This window comes from Hyperolius riggenbachi, chromosome 5 (assembly GCF_040937935.1).
Source record: "Hyperolius riggenbachi isolate aHypRig1 chromosome 5, aHypRig1.pri, whole genome shotgun sequence".
NCBI lineage: Eukaryota > Metazoa > Chordata > Amphibia > Anura > Hyperoliidae > Hyperolius > Hyperolius riggenbachi.
The window spans coordinates 376,688,714-376,711,770 of NC_090650.1; the positions used below are offsets into that span (position 1 = coordinate 376,688,714).

Genomic DNA, 23,057 nt, shown 5'->3' on the forward strand with positions numbered 1-23,057 from the left:
TATACTATGCATCAATAGGACAGGTCTCACCTGTTTACGATGGGGCTGGCACAGCGTACACAGCCCGGATTCGCCTTGTCCCTCTTAGCCGAGCCGGGGACTGAGCTCTAGCGCGGGGCGGAAGTGACGTCACTCGCTCCAGGAAGTGGTGGATCAATAGCCAGACGACGCTAGGCAGCTCTATACAGAGCTTCTGGTGCTGGAAAGCGTGTGTCACCGAGTTATAAACTTCACAGAAGTGAAGATATATGGACAGGGAAGTAGTTAGGATATAAAATTTTATTAAAACAACGCGTTTCGCGGAGATACAGTCTCCGCTTTTTCAAGTTAATGCTTACTTTTACTTTTAAATTTTCAGGTTGACACAATGATGTCACCCCACCTGCAGCACTCTAAAAAATGCATCTGCAGTCTTCACAGCTGAAACGCAATTCTGATAATTTCAGCCTCAAGTTTGTATACGCTTTCAGTTACGGTTGCATGCAGGGATTTGCATGCTATCCCTCGGGCACCAGTTCAGGGCAGACTTCAGTACAAATGGTTCACTAGCCTAGATGCACAAACCTTGTGATCCAACTTCCAGACTGAGTCCAGCAGACACCCCGATCCACCAATAGGTGTCAAAAGTCTAAAGCAAAATGAAAGGCCTGTTGATGCAAGTCTTGTAACTGGAAATAATTCCTGCTCATTGAGTAACCATGTGAAGAACATAACATTTTACACTGCATTACTCATTGAATAAACAGGGATTATTCCCAATTAGAATGCAGAGTTCTGGAACATTTGTTTGCTTTTCCAGGAGAGTCTCAGACTGGACGTTATACAGAAAGTAAAGTTGGTAGGGTTAGTGGTTATATTTCCAATGCTTCCCTGACTCCCTCTCCAGTTATTCCATGGGAGAAAGAGCAACATGGTGCCAGGGCAGCAAACTTGTGAGGATACACCCTCAACCCCAGGAAAACACTGCAGCAAATTCACACAGCATGCTTTCCTCAGTCATACATGCACAGAAATAAACTGGGGCTTATCTGCACAGCAGGAAGACCAGGGAGCAGAACTGGACAAAGAGATGAGGCTAACAATGAACATTGCATATTTAAATTTAGGGCCGTGTCAGCACACACAGACTCACAGCAGGCAAACTTTGTGAGTCAGGCAGAAGCAGCAGAGCAGAGAGGGAGACTGAAATAGATTAGCTGAGTGTAGAGCTGATGCTGCCCCCTACAGCCTGCTGCCCTGAATCACGCCATTCAGTCAGCTTCATGGTAGGGTCGCCCCTGCATGGGGCATATTATTTTAACAGAATAGTGAATGCCATTAGTAGCTTTTAAAATGACTAAAACCTTTAACAAAGCTTCAGTTTGGGTTTTGATTTTATAAATAGTTTAACCACTTCAGGACTCAGCGTACGCATAAGTACGCCCCTGAATCCTGAAGTGGTTTCCATGGAAAGAGCGGCAGTTCCATGTCAGTTCACAGAGGGTGTCTCCGTGAACACCCTGCGAGCCTCCGATCGCGGCTTGCAGGGTAAATGTAAACACGCGGGGGGGGGGGGCAGGGGGTGGAGTCTGATCGCCCTGGCTGCTATCTGATCTGTGCTGCGGGCTGAAGAGCCCCCGCAGCACAGATCAGCAAAACCACCCGAAACCCGGAAGTGGTTAATTTTGTCTTTAACCTCTTTACGACCGCGTCATGCCAATTGGCGTGAATGCGGCGGCTTCCCCAGGACCGCGTAACGTCAATTAGCGTCAAGTCCTGGGGGATCATCCCCGCTTGAATGACCGAGCTCTGCCTAGTCATCAGTCTCCCCGCGGCGATCACCGCTAGGAGACTGTTAGATGGCAAGACCGCCGTCTATTTACACTGTATAGCGCTGTAATCTATAGCAGCGTTGAACTGGGGACAGCTGTGTCACTCGGCTGTCCCCCTGGGAGGCTCAGAGAGCCGTTGGCTCTCATAAGCTGATGTCTATGAGAGTCAATCGCTGTGATTGGCTGGTGGGAGGGGGGAGCACCATTTTTATTATAAAAATGCAGAATTAAAATAAAAAAAACAAAAAAAACACAACCACTGCCTGCAACAGCACAAAGATCTTGCCATTAGATGGGCAGCCATATACAACTTAAATATGAGAGTCCTTCCTACTGAGGGCACGCCTACCGTTTGCCCCAAAACAAAACAGAACAGAAAATACAAGTCTCTTACATCACAAGTAAAGGCTGGTGCACACCAGAGCGGTTCTGAAGAGTTTTTTTTTAAAAAAAAGCTTGCAGGGGGAAACCACTTGACTAATGAAAGTGAATGGGATGGTGCACACCAGAGAGGTTCGTTTTTTCCACAAATGTAAACACGGTGGCTGCAGCATTTTTTAGATTTATGAGGAGTTTCTGCCTCAATGTTAAAGAGTAGGAAAGTGGAAAACCGCTCTGAAAACGCTAGATCAGAGCAGTTTTCCAGGCGTTTTTTGTTACAGTAGCTGTTCAGTAACGGCTTTACTGTAACAATATCTGTAATCTGCTACACAAAACCGCTCCAAAAAACGCTAGGCATGTTTAGAGAAAGTCTCTATACATGCCAAGAATCGCTCTGAAATCTGCTTCAAACACCTCTAGCGTTTTTCAGATCTGCTAGAGGTTTTTGGTGTGCACTGGGTCTAATACATTTTTGGTCTGCTCAGTCCAGTACACCATGTGCTTCCCAGAGTAGGACAGGTGTGGGCTCAGCTGATGATCCTTTTATTTCTCACCTTAGCACCGCTCTCAGGGCTCGTTTCCACTATTGCGGTGCGGAATCGCCTGGATTCCACCACTGATGAAATCTCATGCAGGTGCGGGTTTTTTTACGCGTTATTTTACGCGATTACGCATAGGTTAGGCTATATGCGTTTTTTAACCATGTCACTGCCTGTGTTAATTTACTTTGGTTCCTATGCGCAATTGCGTAAAAAAACGCGTAAGAAAAAAACGCATGCAATTTCCCTATTAAATACATTGCCTGCGATTCGCATGCATTCCACTCGCATGCAAATTCTGCGGCTCTTTTGGCCGTTTTTTCACAGCTGAAAAAAACGCACCTCAACAACGCTACAGTGGAAACAGGCCCATCCACTTGCATTACATGTGCGAATCCGCATGCGTTGGACGCATGCGGATTCGCGATAGTGGAAACGAGCCCTCAGGGTGAACACCAATTCCAGGAGTGGATTTGTTAAAATGGCAGCGCAGAGGAGAGAAATCTTGCACCTCTCCTTGCCTGACTCTCTCCCTCCCAGACTCTCTCTACCTGCCACACTATGTACAAGGAGGTGATACAGTGGCTACCTAACAACATTCGTAATGTGCAATACATTTTTTAGAGGGATCCTGAAGTGAGAGGGATATGGTGGCCGACATATTTTTAAACAATTCTAGTTGTCTGGCTGTCCTGCTGATCCTCTGCCTATAATACTGTAAAGGTGGCCATACGCGTATAGATTTGCAGCAGATTCGACCATCCGATAGATTTCTATCAGATGTCTGTCAAGTCGAATCTGACAGGAATCTGATGTTTGCCACACACTAGATTTCCAATAGAGTTCAGAATGAAATCTATTGGAAATCGATCTAAAAGCATTATTGGACCATTAGATCCAATGCAACTCTATGGGCCGACTATCTGCTTCTAGCAGATCGACCTAGATTTTCCACCCTGTCAGATAGTTCAAATCGATCGAAATCGGCTACAAATTGATCAATGGATTTGATAGAATTAATTTCCGATCGATCGATTCCATAGAATCGATCAATGGCTGAAATCGACCAGTTTATGAGCTGCTTTAGCCATAGATCCTGAACAAACATGAAGGTCAGTGGTTTCTGACAAAAATTTGGCAAAATTAGCTGCATGCTTGTTTCAAGTGTGTGAAGACGCTACTGATGCCGGCATGATTAGCAGGACAGACAGGCAACTGTTACTTTAACCATTTTCGCCACCCGGACGTGAAGGTCACGTCCGGGCGGCTGCTCTGCTGCAGTGCCACGCTCGATCGCGGGCGCTCCCCCGTGCTGTCCCCCGATAGCCCTGGGATCAGTGAACGGGAACATGGTTCCCGATCACCGATCCGTGTCCCCAGCAGAAAAACCGAAGCGATCTTACTAGAGGCTTCAGTCTTTCTGCACGTAAAATTTTTCGCGTTCCCCTTGTGCTTCCGCTTAGCGAGAAGCACAAGGAGAAAAAAAAAACTCAAGGTGGCCATCTTGTGGCCAAATAGTAAAACTACATCTACATATATTTTTTACATTACAATTTACACATATATTAACATTAAAAATTAACTGTTTATTTCCCACACCAAAATATTACCCAAATTAAAAAAAAAAAAAAAAAAAAAAATTTGACCATCTAACTTCTATTACAACATTTTAAACATTCATACAAATACAATCTACAAGAGATGAGAACTTGTTTACCACATGGCCTCAGTCGCTTACCTCCTCTTACCCGAAACCCAGTCTTTAAAACTAAGTCCAGGTAATTCCATCCAATCACCAAGGCTAAGAGTCAGAATGGATCCTTCCATATCCTGGGGGGGGAAAGTAAAAGTGATTTGCATGAGAAAATGTAGGCCCCTGCAGTATTTCACATAACTTCCCTAGTCACCACCTTCTGTTCAGGTGCATTGCGAAAAACACTGAAGTACAACTCTAGCACAGTGATTGATGCAAGAAACAAGCTGTGACCACGTGTTACCATAGCAATCACTTTAATAGACATTTCACACCATATGCTCGTTTTACAGGTACATGAAGAGAACATATGGCTTTTATTTGCATTAGTTACAGGTATATTTTGTGTTACCTTACTAAAGCAAAGAGCGTTGATGTGATGAGCAGTAACCCATCACTAATGAATTTTCCTATTTAGGAGTTTAGAAGACAACAACAGAACTTGGTTAAAGGAACATTCTAGTTTTGCAGAAAAATTATAAACTCTGTGCAGTCAGTTGTGATAAACACAGACCAGTCGTTTTATTATTTTGTGGTATTAAAAAATAATCTTTCCAGTTTACTCAGCAGACAGTTAAACATTTCAAAGATGGACAGAAAAGTCACAACACTATGTGCAAACTGGAAAGCAACAAACTGTCCCCCAGTCAAGATCCCCCGACTTTCCTATCTCAATTGCCTCTTTATGTACAGTTCTGGGCAAATAGAGGCCAGATGAGCAAGGTGGGAAAAAGGACTCTAAAGCTGGCCACTAACGGTCCAATTTCTAGCGAAAAATCGTTCGAGCGATCAGAAATTCTGATCGGATGGGTTGTAAATAATCTCCATTTGTGGACACAATTGATTATGAACGATTGAAAAAAATGTCGCCCGAATGAATTTTCGTCTAACGAAAATTTGGATTTTCTTGGTGGTCGTGATAGATAGGAAGCAATGATTGGTTAGGTGATGGCGTAGTGAACGATTTTTCGTCCGATCAGAATTTCTGATCGATCGAACGATTTTTCGCTAGAAATTGGACCGTTAGTGGCCAGCTTAAAACTAAAGGTGCATACACCTGCACAATAGGGGTCACAGAAGGACCGGGGCTTGATCCCTCAAGTGACAGCGTGGGGTCTGAGTGCTATACAGAGCTATTGCTGAGCTATAGTTAAAGGGAACATGAAGTGAGTAAAATTATTTTTAAATAAACACATGACGTAGCTGCAAATGAATATTACATATTAACCTCACAGTCTGTTCCTCGCAGAAGCTCACCATTTTCTTATTACAGTGATCCCTTCCACTTCTGACAATATTTTGTCAGAACTGAAATATACCAGTTACTGTCAGTTATACATCAGCAGCTGTCAGTTACAACTGAATGTGCAAGGTAATGTCCATGTTTCCCTATGGCTCAGGTGGGCGATATTACAGTTTAACAGTGTGCTGACCAGGAAGCTGTTATGGGGTAATGGCCATTTTTAAAATGTAGGATGGAGAATTCCATTGATCACAGTGGGCAAATGGGACACAGGAGAGGAGAAAAAGATTGAGGAGTAGACTACACAGGGGGTAAGTATGACCTGTGTATAGTTGTTTTGACTTTTTATTTTCAGTTTAGGTTCTCTTTAAGCTATGCATTCTGTTGCTATGGATCGAGGAGGAGCAATGAAGGTGTAAGTCATGATAAAACTACCTCAGGCGGGCCGGGTTAAGAATGGGGAATGATGCACTTGCCCAAGATGTTCTAGAATTCTAATCTTTCATCAACACGTAGAGGCAGGAGTACACATTTTAGATTCTCAGCAGAGGCCACCTCTGCCATGTTTAGCCTAGTGTGTAGGAGGCTTACAGGATGTCCTAACTTAAAAAAGGCAGAAGAGAGGGCCGGGAGGACATTGGAACTTTGCCTTCTCTGCGCTTGTTAACGGTTGGTGCAGCCATGGCGCCAACAGGGAACCTATTGAATTTGAAGGATGACCGATTCTGCTCCTTTGGACACTGATTGACATACTGGAGAGGTGGGTGAGCGCTCTACATAGCAGCATCTAGCTATGATTTTAGCACCTACACGGCTTTACATGTATATGCAAGATAGGGGTAACTGTATTATTTATGCTGACATGTTGATTATCTGATGTTTAGAACAGTTTTGTGCATTGTTTACTCAGTTAATTGAAGGTGATGCAAGGAGAAGGGGAGGTTCTGGGTATCTATGATTGCCATGGGTGGATATCCACCTAAGAGTATATAATTGATGTGCACTTTGAGGTGTATTGTAGGCCCCGAAACAATTGTCACTTTTATGTGCTGATGTAGCAATAAAGAAGACCATTGCAACTTGAATGGTGTGCTAGCCTGGATTCATACTTGGCTAACTTAAAAAAGGAGGAGAACTTACTTTTGTCAGAAATGTTATCCAGTGGAAGAGCGTGTTCTCTCCCCCCCCCCCCCCCCCAGTCACCAGTTTTCTAGAAATAGTTCTCGACAATGCCCAGACCCTGCTCTGGTTGGGAATTTTGACCCAGATTTTGTATTCCTTTCTATGCCCTGAGCATGTGCAATTCAGTCCTGTACGCGACTGTGGCCATGCTCCCAGCCGCCAGCCGGGACTATTTCCAGAGAAACTGAGGCTCACGGGGGGGCGGGGGGGGGGATGCAGCCCTCCACAGTATAACATTGCTGACAAAAGAAGGGTGTTAAGAGCTTCAAACAAGGCTGCTGCTTTTTGAACATTATCTAAAAGCTCAAACAGGAAAAACGCATGGTGCAGGGCGTACCTATTACATAGCCGCCAAGAGATTTCAGGAAAGCTGATAAATGGTGTACCCTGCTCCCGCACAAGTCCTGGAAGTAATTATTATTCCCCCTACAGGCCGCCATGGATAGTGGGGGAGAGAAGCAATTCGGTTTCCAGCTATTGCTGGCGGCTGAACTACAGTGTTTTTATAGTCATTTGTGCTCCGTCTTCTGACAGCACCCAAATCACTCACTGAGCGCCGCTATAGCCGTAATTCCCATTACGACCTATGGTGGCGCTGGCTGCGCCGAAATCTCCTGCGCGTTTTTTACAGCGCTCTTGCTGCAGGGGAGAGATTAGGACAATGTGGACAGACAGAACACATGGAGGACCTGAGCAGCAGAATCTATTCTGAAATCCTTGGACTTCATGGCAGCATTCCTAGAGCTGTACAAGAGGTTCTAAGCTTGGCTTCTATACAAACACTTCTATGAGCACTTCCAATGTGAGGACAGTTGTAACGAGCCAAGAAAACAATGGACCTCTCTTGTGACTCCAGTCATTCTACAGCTACACCTTGAGGGCATCTGACCGACTACCTCATTCTCAGCCCAGCTGCCTTATAAATGAACACTGGCCACTCACATGCCATGCTCCACCAGGAGGCCCCTTGCCGAGGAGTATATGAGGAATATAGTGTTCTTGTTCCAGCTTCCACTGTAGAACAGATGGGTAATCGTACCCAAAGTCTGCATTGGGATGAAGGAGTGTGTCGAACAATACGGCCACAGGATTAGAGGAGCGTCCTTCCAGTCCTTCACACAAGTATTCCAGATCCTACAAAAACACCATAAAAGATCAGAGATTATTATTATTATTATTTAGTATTTATATAGCGCCGACATATTACGCAGTGCTGCACAGTGTATATATATATATATATATATATATATATATATATCTTGTCACTAACTGTCCCTCAAAGGAGCTCACAATCTAATCCCTACCATTGCCATATGTCTATATTATGTAGTGTAAGTACTGTAGTGTAGGGCCAATTTTTTTTTTTAGGCGGAGCCAATTAACTTATCCGTATGTTTTTGGAATGTGGGAGGAAACCGGAGTGCCCGGAGGAAACCCACGCAGACACAGAGAGAACATACAAACTCTGTGAGATGAGACAATATGACCAGTGGAGAAGTCCACAGATGAATAGTTTGGCAATTTAATTCATAAATGAACTGCTGGGATGTCGTGGGCAATCCTGGATTGTGTACAACAGATCATATGTTCCCAGAAAACTACAGTTTACTAATATACTATTGAAGGAAAAGTTGAGGCACTGTGAAATGCAAAAGTACCTATAAATCACAGGATACAGACACAAGACTATTAGCTACATGTCCTTTACTATAGTCTATACAGGTCCAATCAGGTCCTTTGGGTGCTGTAATCGTAGGCGTCTAATAGACACCTGTGTACATTTCAGCTATCAGTTGCCCAAGTGGTGATTTGATCACCCAATGCTGCTATGTATTAAATGGATATAAACAATTGTAGTCGATCAGCTACAACTATCATTATTTAGAGAGTGCAAGCTATTAAATGAATAACATTCCAAGACACAAAAGGGTCGTTCTGATTAAACATTAGGGTGTGTGTGGTGTGTGTGTCATGGGGGGCTTAAAGTGAAAATAAATGGATTAGAACGTTATATAATTATATTTATCCTACTCCTAAAATGACTTTAAAGAGGAACTCCAGTGAAAATAACGTAGTGAACAAAAGTGCTTAATTTTTACAAGAATTATGTAAAAATAATTTAGTCAGTGATTGCCTATTGTAAAATATTTCCTCTCCCTGATTTACATTCTGACATTTAATCACATGGTGACATTTTTACTGCTGGCAGGTGATGTCAGTGGAAGTAGCTGCTGCTTGCTTTTTTTTGGCAGTTGGAAACAGCTGTTATGTCCCACAATGCAACAAGGCTCCCACAGGGTGATGCCAGCTCCATGGTCCTGACATCACACTGTGGGAGGGGCTTCACCTCAATATCAGCCATACAGAGCCCCCTGATGATCAATTTGAGAAAAGGTAAAGATTTCTCATGGGAAAGGGGGTATCAGCTACTGATTGGGATGAAGTTCAATCCTTGGTCACAGTTTCTCTTTAAGTATCCCATGGTTTTCTTTTAAATTTAAACATTCAAATGTTTTACGGTCTATAATCAGTAGCAGTCCATTAAGTGTAAAACAGCCTGGTTATTAATGTTTTGTACTGTACATACACACGTTTATCACATATGGTACATTAGGGTGGGGTGAAGGGATTGTGGTTAGGCACCAACAACAGGGATGAGTTTCATACACGAAATAAAGAAAATCTCTCATAAGTGAGTCTTAGTGTAGTCAACATTGGGCGTGGTCTGCACTATGCGATTTTGTTTCCCAGTTCTCTCCGTAGTTTTGCAGTGAGAGAGGCAGGCAGAAAAAGGGAGACACAGCACGTTCCACATGCCAATAGGAAGTGCATTGCCATGAAGGGCGGAGGGAGCTGGAGCTTGTTGGAACTAGTGTTTTAAATCTACCGGTGAATAGATGCCGGACTGAACTGGTGATAGCAATGGGGGGGGGGGGGGGGGGGGGGAGAATAGCGATAACTTTGCATTTTTTTTTTTGCTTATTAGCCGACTGACCTGTATACTGGACTTTAGGGTTGATCCAGGTATTTCTCCCCAGGCTGCTGCATAATTGTATCCAGTGCCAGTATGGTTTCTACATCATTTTTTTAGGCACCAGCAACAAGGTTTAGAGCAGTGATGGCTAACCTTGGCACTCCAGCTGTGGTGGAACTAAAAGTCCCATGAGGCATTGCAATACTCTGACAGCTCTAAGCATAACTCAAGGAGGCAGAGGCGTGATAGGATTTGTAGTTTTGTCACAGCTGGAGTGCCAAGGTTAGCCATCACTGGTTTAGAGTAATATATAGTAAAAAAGACTGAGAACTTACATTACCAATATTTTACTATTTGCAGCTTCTCCTGGAGCCCAGCTGATGAGGTGACACCTCTATTTATACTCCCAAATCTTGGCTAGGGCACAACCTGCACCTCTGTTTGCATGGGACACTCAGTTTCCTCATATAACCCCCCCCCCCTTCCCGCAAATAAATAAAGAATAAAGCTAACAAAAAGTAAACTGAGCTGAGCCTGATAGTTAAACTATACTACAAGTATAGCAGAGATTAGTTTGCTAGCGCCTCTGAGGGACAGTTAGGGCCATGACTGCAGACTCTGTAGAAGATGTCAGAACTTTACAAATAGTACAGTAATGAAAAAACTCCATATCTGATACTAGAAGGGGTATAAGTAAACTCATGGCATTTACTAGGGAGGATTTTCAGAGATCTCAGTATACTGTTATAGCTAGACATGCAGGAAATCGGTCACAGGGCAAAATGATAAGCATCTTCAGTGTCCTGCTCCACCTAGTGAATTCTCCAAAGTAAATGTTGGAAGAACTCAGTCCACTGTGGCAAGAACCACACCTGTCGCAGCCACACCAGGAAGGAGCACACTCTGCTGAGCTTATGAGGAGAGGTTAGAAGATGGAGGAAAGGGCCTCACTGGCCAAGCAGGTAACTTCGGCGCACAGTGCTGAACCTGGGTACCCTCACAGCAGCAATGCTATGATGTGCACCCCACACAAGAGTAATTCAGGGATCCGGGTATCGCCAGACCCAGAATTACATCTCCCTCTGGAGTTCCTATAAGGGGGAATAGTATTTAACACCGCCGGCATTACAGGCAGCAGTCATTCGGCTCACCCTGCGCCCCAACATATACGCATGCTTCACTGGGTCACACAAAGGAAGATGTTCCGGGTTCTACAGAAGAGCTCCACACCTCAGAGGTCTGAGCAAAGGAGAATTGTAGGCAAGAAAACAAATCCTCAGCTGGATTCCTTCAGAAGCAAATTGGTCTCTATTCCCCAGTTATTTGTGGGAATCTCTGGATAGACTCTCTTACTAAAGTATTCTTGAAAGCAAGCAAGAGACTAATTGGTCCCATAGGTGCATCAGGTCACAGTAGCCAGACACATTACAGGCAGCCATGTTCCTCCACCTGCGCTGACTGGAGTCATATTGTAACGAAAAATCCGCATCGCCGGACGGAATGCGGAAATACGGTCCAACGCGGGATGCGGAAATTCGTCCGCATCAGTTGCGCAAAACCATCCGAGCACATAGTGCCAAACTCACCAGCATGCTGCTCACCAGGGCTCTGTCAGTGTGCCTCTAGGGGGTGCGCGCGCACGCCAGACACGCCTTTATGCTCCCAGAAAGCGGGTCAGCTGACCTGGAGGTCAGCTGACGTTTTAGCCTGCTCTGATTGGTTGCTGCTTGGGTGGAGACTCCTTTCCCAGGCAGTATTTAAGGAAGTGCTTTTCAGTAGCACTTCGTCTGTGTTTGCGATACCCAGTGTCATCACTCAGACCTAGTCAGTTCCCCTGTGATAATCCGGCAGGACCCCGGCTCTTGTCACATCTAGTCAGCCTTGTATTTGATATTGTGTTATATATTGGTTCATCGCCAATATATACACATATTATACTGTCTTGATTTACTGTGTATGATTCAGTGCCTGTTTTGACTATTCTTCTGCTTCCTGATTCTGTACTTCGCCAGCGCGTACCGTTATCAACTATTGGCTTGGTTTACGACTATTCTCTTGTCTCACGTTTCTGTACTGCTGCCGCCTGATCTGTTGCCGAACCTCATTTTGTCTGACCTTTCTCCCTTCAGTGGAACGTCTCCCACTGTAGGGTTCTATCAGAGGCTTGCCTCTTTGAGACGACCGCCACTAGCAAACCCTTGCTGCTAGAGGCTGAGATTCCTCAGTTACATCTTTTGGAGGATCTCACACACGGGGTTCCCATTCAGAGGTAACCACACCTCTGAGGAATTACTGTGTGGTGGATCTTTCCACAAACGTGTGATTCATACTGTATATCATTGTTGTCCGCTGTTCCAGCTTGCTGGAGCTTGCATTTCTGTGCCCTAGAGTTACTTTGTTGCACCAAGCACCTTCTTGCATCCGATTATTCCGTGTCACGCTATACTTGCATTATTGGTGATTCTGCAGATCACCACATAATCAGGTATAGCATCTGTATTATTGGTGATACTGCAGATCACCAATAATCAGAATATCGGTGCTTGCTGACACCTATCATTACACATATTCTCCAAACAAGAGAAACATTTCAGCTCATTTATAAAAAGACAGACAAAACACAACTCAAGCGACTGCATTCCAAGCTGGACTGAATAATGAAACGTCCAAAAAGGAAGCGGCGAATTAGATTGGCTGTTAGAGGGTGTCAGACAGTTCTCAGGTTACTTACCAAGGCACACTGGCCCTGATTTACTAAGGTTATTATTAAAGGGACACTGTAGGGGGGGGGGGTCGGGGGAAAAGGAGTTGAACTTACCCGGGGCTTGTAATGGTCCCCAGCAGACATCCTGTGCTTGCGCAGCCACTCACAGATGCTCTGGCCCCGCCTCCGGTTCGCTTCTGGAATTTCAGACTTTAAAGTCTGAAACCCACTGCGCCTGCGTTGCCGTGTCCTCTATCCCCAGTATGGTCTGTGTCTGCGCAGTACGCTCCCGGTGGCATCAGCGGGATTGAGGACATGGCAACGCAGGCACAGTGGTTTTAAGACTTTAAAGTCTGAAATTCCAGAAGTGAACCGGAGGCGGGGCTGGAGCATCTGTGAGTGGCTGCCTGGGCGCAGGATGTCTGCAGGGGACCGTTAGAAGCCCCGGGTAAGTTCAACTAATTTTCCCCCCCGACCCCTACAGTATCCCTTTAAAGAGACTCTGAAGCGAGAATAAATCTCGCTTCAGAGCTCATACTTAGCAGGGGCATGTGTGCCCCTGCTAAACCGCCGCTAAACGGGGGTCCCTTCACCCCCAAACCCACCCCCGCAAGACTTGGTCGTAGTCTTGGTCGTAAATCTTGTCTTCCTGGAGGCAGGGCTAACGGCTGCAGCCCTTCCTCCAGTCGCGTCTATCAGACGCGCATCGCCGCCTCTCCCCCGCCCCTCTCAGTGAAGGAAGACTAAGAGAGGCGGGGGAGAGGCGGAGATACGCGTCTGACAGACGCGCGTGGGGCAGGGCTGAGGCGGTTAGCCCTGCCCCAATGTGGAAGCACTCCCCCGCTTTACGGAGGGGATTTGGGGGTGAAGGGACCCCCGTTAAGCTGCGGGATAGCGGCGTTTTAGCAGGGGCACACATCTGCTATCTAGGAGGTCTGAAGCGAGATTTATTCTCGCTTCAGACTCTCTTTAAGCATTGTAAGACCGGGCATATCTCTCGCCTTTCTTCAGCCTCTATACGCCAAATATCACACTCTTCACCTGTACGCCAAGCCACCACGTGAACAGGAGACCAGTACGCCTAGTCAACTATGGTTACCCCGCAGGACTTCAGCGTGCAAGGTATAGGGGCTGAGGCTGGTAAGACAGGAGTACAGCCAGAGCCCAATAAGCTAGACAAAGGTTGCTGGGTAGTATCAGGCAATAGTGCCGATGCACTTGTGGAGGAGACTACACAGATCACAGCAGGAGCAGTAGACTAGAGTCCGGGAGCAAGAGTGCTAAGAGCGACCGCAACTCTGAGCTTCCAATAACCGCCAGAATAAACAAGACACAATGGTTGCTCAGAGCGACCGCAGCTCTGAGCTTCTGCTGTTCACCACACTGAATAAGACAACAGACGAAGGAAGACAGCTGCAATAAGCCATAGGTGTATTCATGACAGTATCCTAAGCTGCTCTAAACCTCAGAGTGAGTGCAGATGGCAATGACACTTATTGCAAATGCAACAAAAAACTATGCAATTGAATGCATGCAGAGAAATCAGAACTGCCAGGTTGCAGTTCCACTGCAACCAACAGGACTCTCTACAAGAGAGATCCTGACATCTTCCGCAGCGCTTCACAGTATCACTACTACAATCATACATCCACCAAAATCTAGGACCAATTTAGACCCAATTAACTTATCTGTATGTTTTTGTGATGTGTGAGGAAACTGGAGTGCCCGTAGGAAACTTACGCAGACACAGGGAGAACATACAAACTCCATTCAGATAGTGCCCTGGCTGGGATTCAACATGGACATTTTTTGGGAAAATGACCCAAAGTGGATCAAGGATTCTATTCTGTTGCCATTACATGGAAGTCAATTGTGTTACTTTAGTGATCCTTTAAGCCTCATTGATAGCACTTCCTGACATATTACAGGACAGGTGTTATCATGTGACCATTGCTTGTACCTGTTCTGGGATGGAAAGGTGCCGCGCCTCCTCTAGCTTGCTGTGGAGGATGGGATTAGGGTGTAGAGCATCAGGACACAGGTATGGCCGGTAACCAGATAACATGTAGGACAGACAGATGCCAGAAGGTCCATTCCCTGCAATACAAATTTACAAAAAAAAAAAAAAACAAATATGGTCTTCCATAGATTACAAAAAAAAAAAAAAATGTAAATAAGAGACTATAAACAAAGAATATATAGCTAGTGAAGCACTGGGTGATAAGTGATGCATGGTGCTGAATTAAGCTCAGAAAAAGTAATTAAAATGGACCACCCAGTATGCCTACACATACTGCACACTAATACATTAGGTGAGTTACAAATCACACAAGCATCGCAAGTGTTAAAAAAGTGACAGTTGGATCAGCTGATAAACTGTGCAAGGATCATGGAAAATTCACACGCAGCTAGTTTAAAGGACAACTGAAGCGAGAGGGAAATGGAGGCTTCCATATTTATTTCCATCTAAGCAATACCAGCTGCCTGGCAGTCCTGCTGATCCTCTGCCTCTAATACTTTTAGTCCTAGACCCTGAACAAGCATGCAGCAGTTCAGGTGTTTCGGACATTATTGTCAGATCTGAGAAGAATAGCTGAATGCTGGTTTCTGGTAATAGACACTACTGCATCGAAATAGACCAGCAGGGTTGCCGGGAAACTGGTATTGTTTAAAAGGAAATAAATATGGCAGCCTCTGTATACCTCTCACTTCAGTTCCACTTTAATAACATCAAATAAATAACTGTTACGTGTACTGTTATGTAACAAACCCCCGCCCAGTCTAAATGGAGGGCAGATTTGGGAGATAGGGTGGTTATAGGGTAAAATACTCACCTGTCCTGGCGTCTTTGCAGTTGGCGGTTTTGAGAATTTTTTTTTAAGAAAAGAGTCTGTTCTCAGAGGAATGCACTCTACCACAAGGTCATATGAAGAAGGTGTGTGATGCCGTAATCATTGTGACCAGGAAGAAAAAGAACAGAACATCCGGGCACCTTCCGTCCTCAAATTTATTGCCAAGTGATCACATCAATTCGGGTAACATACCACTGGTGCGTACAACTGGTGGTCAGTTTGGTGGTGGCGAGTAGGAGGTGGGGGTGCCGGGCATCAGTTGGGGCTCGCGACGGCCGTTTCGCGTCTTGCTAGACGCTTGGTCACGCTGTGCTCCACTGTTGATCCGATGTGCACACGTCTGAGCCTACTGCATCAGAGGGATACCGGAGGAAGGGCGAGAGAAATATTTTATTTGCCTGTCAATTTTTTCATTTTGCACCTGCAGTCTGTATGATAGAGAGTGCCTCTCCAAACGCTGTATCTCCATGTGAAAATTGATGCAGTAATCATCACGGCACCAGCATAGTGTTAAACCGGCCTTAAAGTTCTTCTGCTGCTCTGTCCCTACTGGTAATGTTCTATCACTTTCCTTCACTAGGAACTTCATTAACCGCTTCAGGACTGAGGTAAGTAGAACTGATGTGGCGTAGATTAATCGCGGTCCAAAGCCAATCGCTCTTCCTGGAGGAAGTGAACGAGCTTCTTCCTATCGGTCAGGAGCAATTGTCTGACCTCCTAATCGCTATTAGCCAATCACAGTGATCAGGACATGGGAAGGAAGAAAAAAGGTCTCTGGCTCTCAAAGGGGCCAGAGGCTGTGGTCCTAAAGCAGTTATCTTCCAGGGCTTTCTTTATAATTATATAATTTTTTTTTTTTTTATTATTTTTTATTTTTTTTTACACATAAGAGTAAAAACAGATATCCAGCTTACCACTGCTAAAATCCCTGTGTAGAATAAAAAAAATGCTGATGAAAAATATAAAGCCCCTCGTTATTAAAGTCATTTTGCTTTCTTCTCAAAGAACTGAATTTCATTTCCCTTCTGAACTGATAAGAGATACCTTAGATATCAAGGTGTGCAGATTAAAAGAGCACATGATTATGCAAAGATGCTGTACATAGTGCTGCCATTCTCGGTAAGATGGCAATGACCATGTGGGTAACGAGTAATCCAGCAAAACTCAACTATGAGAAAGGAGGAATAATGGAAATATAGTGTGGTAAGCAAGTCTTCACATAAACAGACAGTATGAAGAATGTTGAAGTAGAAGAAGTTTAAAAACGTGAACTAAACTTTCCTTCACTAATCTCTGCTATGTTCAATATACTGTACATTAATACCATGGTTTTACTAGTGCACACGGTTATCTAACCTTGCTGACCTAAGCGGCACTACATGTTGTCCATTTCATGGGGGCTACCATCTTGCTTCCTGAAAAACTTCCATACAACACCTCCTGTATAGCTCAAGATTCTAAGGCCTCATAAACACATTAGACGGAGCTGGACTGGAATAATCATTTGGAGAGGAGTTAGCTTGGAATCTGGCAGGAAAGTGAATGAAGGAAGTATACCTGGCACTGTTGCTTGCTGTTTATTCAAAGATGCTGATATTCAAATTTAGGAAAGAGAAAACATCACATACAAACAGAGCGTTGCTGGTTAGTGCAGTCGGTGCAGGCACAAGGATCACAAGGAGCCTGACGGCCATTTTGAGCCACCCGGTGTTTCTTCCGAGGCTGTGTCGCTCAGCTAAGACTCTAGCACATGTGCAGATGCCCCTCTCCTACCCACCAAGCTTCTTTTAAGATCTGAAAACATCAATGACCAGACTCCTTGTTCTCCTCTTTACCCTACCCCACAGAAGACACCAATTCATGCACCACACTGGGGTCCCTCCTTCACAGATATGGTGCAAGACGCTCTATTGTAAGTGAGAGATGTGTTGATATGCGCTTGTGCACAGAACTGTCGCACTTGCAATCTGGTCTCAATTGCTATGGGTGACATTAATTAACCTCCTAAGTGGTAACCCCGAATCAGGCTCGGGGTGGAAAAAAGAAGCCAGGACCGGAAATCCCGAACCTGACTTGGGGTAGCCACCAGGAGGTGTAGAGAGACGATGCAGTGTGTGCATATGTCAACTCACCTCCCTGGTGAATGCAGCCATTCTTCCGATACTCGGAGACTCTGGATCCCTCGGGTGAGACCGCCATTTGTTGTCATTATGACACAATGCGATCTCGTTATAGGAGCATAGCACTGCCCGGAGGATGGAGGTGCTGGATCCAAAGGAGGTGAGTAAGTACAGGGGATGCCACAGATATCATTGTAGTATGCTTTTTTTCTGCTTTTAAAGGTCTAAAAGCTTGTGGAAAATAAGTAAGTACCACTTGTAGACCCAAAAACAATCATACTGTCAGGGTGGTTAACAGTGTGCACATAGCTTAAATAACCTGGTCTACATTAAAGGTAACTGAACAGACTGCAGCCATAAGTGGCAAGCAATGCAGATTAGTAACCCCCTGACCAGTGACGGCCACTGTAAAGTAGCTTTTGTTCCAAGCATATGCAAATCGCTTGTGGTTCTGATTAAATTTGGTTTTTGGGTTCTGGAACCAATGACCTCACTCTCCAGGATCCTGCATGCATCTGGCTTAGTTCAGCTATGATTGAACAGAGTTGGATTACATCTGTCCAAAGGGCAAAAGGGGGCATCATTACTTAAACACACAGATATCTCTTGTATCACTCAATCCACAATGTTTTCTTTTGTTCTTTTTTAGAGTTTATCTACCACTGAAATCTATTCATCAGTTTGGTTCAAGTTATGGAATGCTCTACTACGGTCTATGCATGGAGAGTTTTTGTATTCCTGACTGGTCTTTTCACGTTATGTTCTGTGAAAGATTTTGTCTATATTTGGGCTGGTGCACACCAGAGTGGTTATGAAGCGTTTTTTTAAAAACGCTTGCAGAGCGGGAAAACCGCTTGGCTAATGAAAGTGAATGGGCTGGTGCACACCAGAGCGGGTCATTTTTCCACAAACGTGAACTCGGGAGCTGCAGCATTTTTTGAGATTTCTGAGGCATTTCTGCTTCAATGTTAAAGATTAGGAAAGTGGAAAACAGCTCTGAAAAATGCTAGATCAGAGCGGTTTTCCAGGCGTTTTTGTTACAGTAGCTGTTCAGTAACAGCTTTACTGTAACAATATTTGTAATCTGCTACACAAAAACGCTCCAAAAACGCTAGGCATGTTTAGAAAAATTCTCTATACATTCCTAGAAATGCTCTGAAATCTGCTTCAAAAACCTCTAGCGTTTTGCAGATCTGCTAGAGACTGTTGGTGTGCACTGGGCCTTTCTTTGTTTGGGCATTCCCTCCTGCAGACCAGTCAGTGTGGCAATATCTTCCCAGTGCAATGTCTATTATGAAATTTTCTGCTGTCAAAAAGCCTATATTTAAAGCTTCCTCTTTCCACAGAGGCAGCTGGTTAGTCTCTCAGCTGAGCCCGGCTTACGCTGCCTATTTAAGGACATTCCTCCTACATACTGCCCTCCTAATCATATATTCTTCCAACTTCCTTTATCTCCTAGCATAATCTCAATTTTCTCTCCCCGTGTGGCATTTCATCTAGTGGGATAGACGGTGGAAGAGGTTACAAGTAATCTGACCACACGTGAAAAAAAAAAAAAAAAACGCATGAACTACAAAAACATCTACACGTGCTCTTAATACCTTTGGAAAGCACTATTAGGGTACAATATTTCCTCGGTGAACTATGATAGTCAAGCACCAATAAGGAAGCTTGTGAAGTCAAAAAGGACTTGCTCATGGCACTGGGGGATTTTCTCTTGACACTCTTGGAAACAGTAATTTTTTATTATTTTTTTTAGATATAGCTCTGGGGAAATAAATATTTACACTAAATACAGCTGCTCCATCATCTAGTGTTGAGTTTACAATGCTCATGTTAGCAGGGTCATCTCTAGAGAGAGTGTACTAGTCAAGGGCTCTGCCTCTGACATGAGACCAAGGTTCAAATCTCAGCTCCTTCTCATTCAGTAAGCCTGCACCTATTCAGGAGGAGACCTTGGGCAAGACTACCCAACACTGCTACTGCCTATAGAGCGCGCCCTAGTGGCTGCAGCTCTGGCGCTTTGAGTCCGCCAGGAGAAAAACACAACATAAATGTTTCTTGTCCTAAAGTGTAGTGATCTTCATATATTTACTGTGATCTTTATTAAAACCAACTGCTTGATCACCCCTTAGACATGTCGGGAGGATCAGGCTGACATTGTGGCGGTCTGAGGCCTGGAACCCACTAGGAGCGCTTTTCTGAGTGCTTTGTGATTTGAAAAGGTCTTGCTAATGAAATGCTATAGCTGTGATCACACTTCAGTGATGGAATTTTATAAAAAGCCCCCATAGCATTGCATTAGAAAGAGCTTTTTCACATCACTAGTGCTTAGAAAGGCTTCTAAGCCCTTAGACAGACAACCCTGGGAATAGGTGGACTTATTGAGTTTGACATGTCAAATATGGGGAGAGGTACATTGGTAGGTTTGGAGGTTGTGAAGGTCAGTGACCAGAGCACATGAGGGCACCCTGTGCAGGGGCAAACCTGGGATTTTCAGGGGGGGGGGGGGATTCCTAAAAGGTCTCCCTCAGCCATGCACAATACAGTATAATAATATGGTAGGACATCATGCTGGGTACCCATAATGCAAATTCCCATTGGACCAACCGACAATGGGATCAATCAGGAGCAGTTTGGATACAGATAATAATGAGGACAGCCGACATTGGTAATGAAGGATGAAGGGGAAAGCGAAGCATTCACACAGCAGGACACAGGGCTGTGCTCACACCTGACTGTTAAGTTCCCCAGAGCTGCTCCATGCTCTGTATACATGCTGCTGCTCCATGCTCTGTACACACACTGCTGCTGCTCCATGCTCTGTACACGCACTGCTGCTGCTCCACGCTCTGTACACACACTGCTGCTCCATGCTCTGTACACACACTGCTGCTGCTCCACGCTCTGTACACACACTGCTGCTGCTGCTCCACGCTCTGTACACACACTGCTGCTGCTCCACGCTCTGTACACACACTGCTGCTGCTGCTCCACGCTCTGTACACACACTGCTGCTGCTCCATGCTCTGTACACACACTGCTGCTGCTCCACACTCTGCACACACACTGCTGCTCTACGCTCTGTACACACACTGCTGCTCCACGCTCTGTACACACACTGCTGCTGCTGCTCCACGCTCTGTACACACACTGCTGCTGCTGCTGATCCACGCTCTGTACACACACTGCTGCTGCTGCTGATCCACGCTCTGTACACACTCTGCTGCTCCCCGCTCTGTACACACACTGCTGCTCCACGCTCTGTATACACACTGCTGCTGCTGCTCCACGCTTTGTACACACACTGCTGCTACATCCAAAGTCTAAACTGTAGCAGGGGAAAGAAAGGGGTAGTGCTGTGAGCTGCAGGGTGCCTGCAGATATTCTTGTGTCTGAACTTGTGCCTGTCCCCAGACACTGCATTGGCCTTGGTCTGAGGGAGGGGGGGGGGAGGGAATTTTGGGCAGCTGTAATTCCCCCCCCCCCCCCCCTGCATTTGCCTATGCTGTGATGGATGCATCCTTTGCATACTGTTCATCCAATCAGCTTACCAAGGTTGTAGGAGCTGCCAGGCTCATATGCAAGCATATATGTAAAAGTGTATCCACTTCATCCAAGCCCATCTGCATGTATATACACATACTGTATATACACATTGTCCCATCTACTGATGCCCACTACTTGTCCAAGTATACAGATCCCAGTGAAGGTCAAGCTAGTCCACTTCCCCTATTCCTGGACTGCCCTCCTCCCTGCACTAGTCAGACACAAGTCAGCAGAGGCCTTTGATACAGACAAAAATGATGTGTTAAAGGCTACTGAGACGTTGAAAAGTTTAAATAGGTCTTACCTATAATAACCACGGGCAGAGTTAGCGGAGGGTCGCTGGACAGACAGTTTTCTTCTGCTAATGGCATTGCTGCAGGTCGCAATATTATTGCTGCAGGGCAGGTAGCGAATCACAGTCTTCTATGAGGACTCCTGGTGTGGGAAAAGAAAGACAGGAGTTATTCCATATATCTAAGCATGCTGCACCTCCTACACTCTGAACACTGGGCTAATTGCAGTCTCCAGCCTCTTGTCCTTTGTTACTTTCATAGAGAACAGCTCCTTACAGATCAGCCCAGGATTCAGCACAGAGTGGAATCTCAAGGTCGCTTGTATATTATCTGTTACAAAGAAATTCTCTGGTATGTTTATGCATCAGACAACCACATGGACTGCTCCTGGTAATATACTGCTGTTCAGTTCATTGTCAGCACTTGTCTGCTCTTATTGTTTAAAGTGGACCTGAACTCTTGCACAGAACAGTAGGAAAACATAGAAATGCCTCTTGAATGCATTTAGGAAGATTAGCCTGTCTAATTCTCCCTCCTCTGTGACTAAGCACAAGTTGTAATTTAATCCCTCAACTGTGTCATCTGACTGCCATGGCAGAGAGGTAATTGGTAACCACAGGATGTTCGCAATAGGTCTGCTACCATGAAAGCAGGAAGTAAACATGGTGCAGATTTATGACAGGATTTCTATCAGCTGTAACGTGTTTCTTTCAAGGTAATTATGCGGTTGAGTATCTTTTAGAGCAGAGAGGAAGTTCTGAGTTCAGGTCTGTTTTAGAGAGAATCCGTGAGGATACAGACCTAGGTGCTGGCATCAGTGAACTGGTTTGGAAAGTCTAAACACAATGTCTGCTTTATTCTTCTTCACTCACTAGACTTATATAATGCAAAAATAACATACAACGCACATGGCCAGATTTATCAAAGCATTACCGACAGTTTTTTCTTCTTAACCCTCTGGGCGATACAATTACATCGCCCAGGAGGGGGCGCAGCACTTTTTTTAAAATTTTTTAAATCGTAGCGAGCCCTGGGCTCGCTACATGATAGCCGCTGCGCAGCGGCATCCCCCCACCCACTCCGATCGCCTTCGGCGATCAGAGTAAGCAGGAAATCCCGTTCAGAACGGGATTTCCTGCTGGGCTTCCCCGGTCGCCATGGCGACGGGGCGGGATGACGTCACCGACGTCATGGACGTTGTGACGTCAGAGGGAGTCCCGATCCACCCCTCAGCGCTGCCTGGCACTGATTGGCCAGGCTGCGCAAGGGGTCGGGGAGGGCTGTGTGGCACGGCGGGTAGCGGCGGCGAGCGGAAGTTACACGTAGCTAGCAAAGTGCTAGCTGCGTGTAACAAAAAAAAAAAATTATTCAAATCGGCCCACTAGGGCCTGAGAACTCCTCCTGCACAACATACCCCGAGCTCAGCTCGGAGCTCAGCTCGGGATTATCACCCAGGAGGTTAAACTGTTCTAACCAGCAGGGGAACTGTTCTGCATAACAAGATTCTTAAATCTTAATAGTGACAGTTAAAGAGAACCCGAGGTGGGGTTCTGAAAATGCTATCTGCATACAGAGGCTGGGTCTGCCGATACTGCCCAGCCTCTGTTGCTATCCAGATCCCCCTTAAGCCCCCCCTGCGCTCTGCTATCCCCCATA

At 45.3% G+C, this 23,057-nt stretch overlaps 1 protein-coding gene across 1 annotated transcript in view; it reads right to left on the reverse strand.

Annotated features, from left to right (window-relative positions):
* The window catches only part of OSGIN2 (oxidative stress induced growth inhibitor family member 2), a 53,639-nt gene that overhangs the window by 11,745 nt on the left and 18,837 nt on the right, over nucleotides 1-23,057 (reverse strand). The window contains exons 2-5 of the mRNA XM_068237609.1: nucleotides 21,413-21,543; nucleotides 14,548-14,684; nucleotides 7,852-8,043; nucleotides 4,470-4,561 (exon numbers count right to left, since the gene is read on the reverse strand). Coding sequence (XP_068093710.1) covers nucleotides 4,470-4,561; nucleotides 7,852-8,043; nucleotides 14,548-14,684; nucleotides 21,413-21,479 — 488 coding nt within the window. The 5' untranslated portion in view covers nucleotides 21,480-21,543. The remainder of the gene's footprint in view (nucleotides 1-4,469; nucleotides 4,562-7,851; nucleotides 8,044-14,547; nucleotides 14,685-21,412; nucleotides 21,544-23,057) is intronic.